The sequence below is a fragment of the Protomyctophum parallelum genome (genome assembly GCF_964188405.1).
Source record: "Protomyctophum parallelum genome assembly, chromosome: 4".
Taxonomy (NCBI): domain Eukaryota; kingdom Metazoa; phylum Chordata; class Actinopteri; order Myctophiformes; family Myctophidae; genus Protomyctophum; species Protomyctophum parallelum.
Genome location: NC_139700.1, coordinates 33,011,696 through 33,017,695, shown reverse-complemented (window position 1 = coordinate 33,017,695; position 6,000 = coordinate 33,011,696). Strand labels below are relative to the sequence as shown.

The following is a 6,000-nucleotide window of genomic DNA, read 5'->3' as shown; positions in this document are numbered from 1 at the left end:
TGGAGGTTGGTTAGCTTATTTCTGTCACGACATTTGCACTGGCAACAACCCAGAACATCCCATCGTCTGCACGGCATGGCTAGTCGAGCAGTCGAGCCTCGTCTCCAGCCATGTTGCCTCAGAATCCTTTAGGGACACTAATTTGAGTATAACCGTGGAGCGCCGCTAAAAATTGGCATAACGTCAGCAACAGACCCACAGATTTAATGGGTAACAGACAGTAACACATTTGAGTCTCAGTCACTGTACTCGCGGACCCCCACGCATACAACCGCGGACCCCCACTGACCCCCGCCAAACTCTGCAGCCTGTACCCGCGGACCCCCATGCAGGCCAAGCCTGTCAACACTACCGACAGCCTGTGCGTGTCGAATCTAACTGGGAAGTTTGGAGCTGTTACAATCATGACAGAATCACAGACAGTCGTTCTCGGCACGCAACAGAGACAACTCACTTGTGTGCGCGTTGTATACCCAGGCCTGTGGAATTCATGTACAGTCATAGTAGTATTTGAATGGAATCTGATCAAACTGACAGATAATGATACAGAACAATATTGTCAGGTGGAAACCTTGTATGACCAAAACCATTCCTTCACAAAATATATAATAATAAAAAATAAATAAAATAGTAGGCTAAAAATAGCCTACTCTGGACCACCACTGTGGACCACCGAGAGACAGAGAAATCCATTCGGGGCGGAGACGTAGGTCCCAACGTATTATCTTCCGTCGTGGCTTATTATTCAATAGGTCGCTGTTTAAATATTAATTCGTCCCGACGGTTTAATAATTCGCCCCAACGTTTTATTTTCGTCTGAGCTATTTATGAATCCGTCGGCGTTCGCGACTTATTTTATAATAGGTCGCGGCGGTTTGATAATAATTCGCCTTGACGGTTTATTTTTCGTCGGCGTATTACAACTCGTCTTGCCGTATTAATTAATACGTCGAAAGGGTGCATGCTGCCTTTCCCCGTGGAGAACCTGCAGGGCAGCAGGCCTTTTTACGCGTGCATCGTGCCCGGGGATCGGCGCACCACCGCGTGCGCCTCGCCGGTCCGGTTCCGTGGAGGGATGGCCCGACCCTCGTCCGTGAACCCCTGGGGGGGTCCCCGTGGACCCTTGGGGGATCACGGAGGTCCGCATAGGAGCGACGAGAGTGAGTGAGTGAGTGAGTGTGTGAGTGTGTGTGTGTGTGTGTGTAGCCATGTGTGCAACTATATTCTCGCACCTATACAGTCTGAGCGCTTGTGTTCTCCTATCCGTGTGCCTCCCCCCCCCCACCCCATGTGGACCCTTGGGGGGGGGGGGGGGGGGGGGTCCCTTTGCACTTTGTGTAGAAGCTGCGTATAGCCTCATACTGAAAAAAAGACTATTTTACGCACAGCGCAAGGCAATGTGATTACGATCGTCCTTCTGGGGGGGGGGGGGGGGGGGGGGGGTCCCTGGCCAACACAATAGATAACCTACAAGGACATATAAATTTATATACAAGGCTATATTAATTTAGCCGATCATCAAAGCTCACCGCGCTCGTATAGCGCATTGACAGGTCGGTCGGTCTGTCTGTCTGTCTGTCTGTCTGTCTGTGTCTCAATGACTCGCCTTAGGCGGATAATATAGGCTACAAGTACAACCTTTATTCTTCGCACTCAGACAGAGTATAGGCCTAAAAGAGTGAGTTCTCGCACTGCGTTCTGTGCGTCGTAGCGCATGCAGATAGACAGATAGGGGGGGGGGGCAGTTTGATGATGATTAATAGGCCTACTGTATGCTACTGTGCTGCTGGATCGTCGATAAATGGACTATAGTCCTACTGGACTTTGATGTTTTACTGCACGGATGTGTGGCATAAGCGAACCAGTTTATCAATGTTGCATACCTGCGCTCTTTGCATGTGCACGGCAGATGGGGGGAGAGAGGGGGAGAGAGAGAGAGAGAGAGCGCAGATAGCGAGAGAGAGCGCAGAGAGAGAGAACGAGAGAGAGAGAGATAAATGCGCTCCGTTCATTGGCTCTATAGGCAAGGGCAGAAGGTTCCTATAACGACAGTGGGTGCCCACCTTAGAGTAGCCTATATATTTTAAGGCACCCGCCCCGCAACTTATTATTATTGGCTTATTATTTTGCCAGCGGGTGCTTCGGCTCTTGCGCACCCGCGGAGTTGACGCCGTTGTCTATAGGCCTACGTGCCAGGATGATTTTAAATAAATATGTCTCTGTCTCTGCGTCTCTAGAGCTATAACATATATAGCACACATCATGTGTGACACATGTGTGCACATACACACACACACACACACACACACACACACACACACACACACACACACACGAGATTCTGACAGAATGCAGCGGCGCATGCTTAAAATAAACAGATATACAAGCTTATAGTGTACCATAGCGTACATACCAGCGTACTTACCGTTCAATAATAATTAGCATGTATTATTATTAACGAAAAACATAAATACTAGCCTACTATTTTATTGGTCTAGTTCAGTTGTTTGAAACAAAATGGTTGCTGCTTCTGATTAGTTACTAACTTTACTAGACCAATTTAAAATAGTATTAGATGTTTTTCGTTAATAATAACTTATGCTAATTATTACTGAACCATTTTAGATGTTTATATTTCACCAACAGGCATGTATGGTGCGTGTATATATAATAGGCCTACGTTTAAATGACCACATTTAACACACACACACACACATACACACTAGAGCCCTGCACGGGCCTAAAATATAGGCCCGTGCCCGGCCCGGGGCCTGTGGAGTTAAGGCCCGTCCGGCCCTAAGCCCGTTGGTACAGTCCATAAACGGCCCGGGCCCGGCCCGGAAGCCCGACATATCTTTATTTAATATTTCAAGCATGCGTGCCACCGCCGCGGTCGCTCTATTGGTGCACGGACGCAGCAGCTACTCACTCACAGCTGCACTATATCGCTCTGATAAACCCACATTAAGGAACAAGAAGTCAATAACACACAGACATCACACTAAAAAGTAGCCTACTTAAATATAATTTCATACAGTAGCTGCTGCAAGTGTCAATCAGCGCAACGCGTTGTGAGCTTGCAGATCGGCTATCGTGGACTCACGCTGCATTATAAAACCCAGAGTAGACGGACAATAATAAGAACACTTACGATATGTATCTGCATTCTGCAGTTTCTGCAATGTACAAATCCAACTTTGTTTAGTGTGGTAATAATGCTCCCGCAGTATTTAATGTTTTTAGAGCCGTAGCCTATAGGCTACTTACTTAGTACTCGCTGTGTGTGTGTGTGTGTGTGTGTGTGTGTGTGTGTGTGTGTGTGTGTACAGCTGCGCTGCACAATAATTAGGAGAGAGAGAGGACGAGAGTTTATAGGCGCGGAACGAGAGAGATAGAATGTAAAACACGTTGTTTCAAAGTCTTTATAGTTTTGACCAGATTTGAGTGTGCTTGCCTTGTGGCTTGTGTGTGTGCGGACACTGCGGAGGGGTTATTGTCACGTCACTATGGAGCATGCTGCCGCGCTGCTGAAGCAAGTCCAGTCTGGGTGAAATTCACAATTAATATAACGGCGCGTGAGCCCGCCCGGTCCGTTGGGCAGTGACAAAGTCGGCCCGGGCCCGGCCCGTTTTGGTGGGCCGGGCCGGGCCCCGTCGGTACGGGCTTGCAGGTCTCTAACACACACACACACACACACACACACACACACGTGCGGTCCACGGGGACCCCCCCAGGGGTAGATCTGCTCTTTTCGGTGCGCAAAAGAGGTGAGAGCTCGGGAACGCAGGCTCGCCTGGAGACGGCGGAGAGCTCCACGGAACCGGGCCGGCGAGGCGCACACGGTGGTGCCGGGCCCGGGCGCGTGGGCCAATCGCCGGGCACGATGCGCGCGTAAAAAGGGCTGCTGCCCTGCAGGTTCTCCACAAAAGGCATGCACCCTTTCGACGTATTAATTAATACGGCACGACGAGTTGTAATACGCCGACGAAAAATAAACCGTCAAGGCGAATTATTATCAAACCGCCGCGACCTATAATAAAATACGTCGCGAACGCCGACGGATTCATAAATAGCCCCGACGAAAATAAACCGTTGAGGCGAATTATTAAACCGTCGGGACGAATTAATATTTAAACAGCGACCTATTGAATAATAAGCCACGACGGAAGATAATACGTTGGGACCTACGTCTCCGCCCCGAATGGATTTCGCCCCACCTGGGACCACCACCGCCGCAAATACGGTATATATAAAAGCTGCTGGTAATAATATGACTATGTCATCATTTCTTGTTTAAATATGACCCAAGTTCTTTTTCATAGAAAAAAATGGAAATGAAAATATATTTGCTAAGTGTCACAGGTGCCCACACAGCTTGGCATTGCATACCCAGTCCCGGGTATCTGAATGCTTCTCTGTTGCTTGTGTGTGGTACTGTCCCCTAGCACCCATTGTGCTCATAGCCGCTTAATGTGCATTATTATACAGAACAAAATGATTCAAAAGAATTGTTTTTACCCCCCCAAATGTATAATAGCTGACACCCCCAAAGATGAAGGCTGTGTACTGTGTGTGTGTGCGCGCACACACACACACACACACACACACACACACACACACACACACACACACACACACACACACACACACACACACACACACACAGATTTATTTTTACAGGGAACACGGCAGATTTTGATAGTTCTAAAAAGAGTGGCATAGATTTACGGCGACCACAACGTGTGTGTATGTGTTCCTTTATGAGTTCTTTGGCTATTACTCATGAGGAGCTAGTTTGTCAGCGCTGTGTGTGCTGTTTCTGCGCTGTGTGCTCCTCCAGTAATGAATGGCGCTGGTGAGACTATTCTGTCTCCGTCAGGATTTTTTTTGGGGGGGGGGGGGGGGGGGGGGGTGGGTGGGTGTGGGTGGGTGGGGAGGGAGTGGGGGGTCCACAGTGAAGCTCCTATAGGGTTTCATTAATCCGGCTGTCAGAGTATATGGGTGTGTTATCTTCTGTCTGGGTCATGGTGGCCAGCTGTGTTACCACTGCCCTCTGCCTTCTACCAGTGCTTCAACTCTTGACAGGACAGCCAACAGGCTGACTGGGTGTGTGTGGGGGGGTGGTGGGAGGGTGGCTGGCTGGATGAATCAGTATGTGCATGGCTATGAGTTTTTCATTGACTTATCGTATGATGAAATGTACAATATGTTAGAGAGAAATTTGCTCTGCTAGGGAGATTTCAAACTACCGTGTGGTTTTGTGTGACATGCATGATGCATGTACTCTTCCTCTTGTAGGTTAAGCCCTATTAAAAAACAAAACAAAACAAAAATAGCTGATCCTACAACGTGTACGTGTTGTGAGCCTGCACTGTGGATCTGTTATTTTAGCTATTTTTTTAATAATTTGGAAATGTTTACTTTTGCCTAAAACAACATGCCCCAAATACGCATGCGGTTGAAATCACCCCTCAACATCTTCTGACAGACATACTAGGGGTTGGAACATGAATCCAGCAAGCCCAAGTTACCCAACCCAGTACTTTGAATGGCACCACACAAACCCACGGGTGAACATGTACTGTATGTCGGACATTACTATTACTAACCCTACCCCAAACCCCAAACCTAAACATAACCGCAAGCACGTCACAACGCATATGGGTGAACATACTGTATGTCAAACATTACTATTATTAACCCTACCTCAAAACCTAAACATAACCGCAAGCACGTCACAACGCATATGGGTGAACATACTGTATGTCAAACATTACTATTATTAACCCTACCTCAAAACCTAAACATAACCGCAAGCACGTCGCAACACATGTCGGACCAAAGCAAACTACAAAAAAAGTTGTTTGCGTTGGACACAAAAATTATATGAGCAGGATTCTAACCCAGGAGCTATGGATTGAAAGTCTATTGCCTAACGAGGCATGCTACAAGCTGGCTGCTGGAATGCTTTTCTAGAGTCTACTTCATTATAACACGCCC

General features: G+C 47.8%; 1 protein-coding gene across 1 annotated transcript in view; it reads left to right on the top strand.

The window, feature by feature from the left end:
- Nucleotides 1-961: 961 nt before the first annotated feature.
- The window catches only part of LOC310857154 (uncharacterized protein), a gene marked incomplete at both ends in the record, with an annotated part of 34,950 nt that continues 29,911 nt past the window's right edge, over nucleotides 962-6,000 (top strand). The window contains one exon of the mRNA XM_083762765.1: nucleotides 962-1,057. Within this exon, the coding sequence (XP_083618891.1) occupies nucleotides 962-1,057 (96 nt within the window). The remainder of the gene's footprint in view (nucleotides 1,058-6,000) is intronic.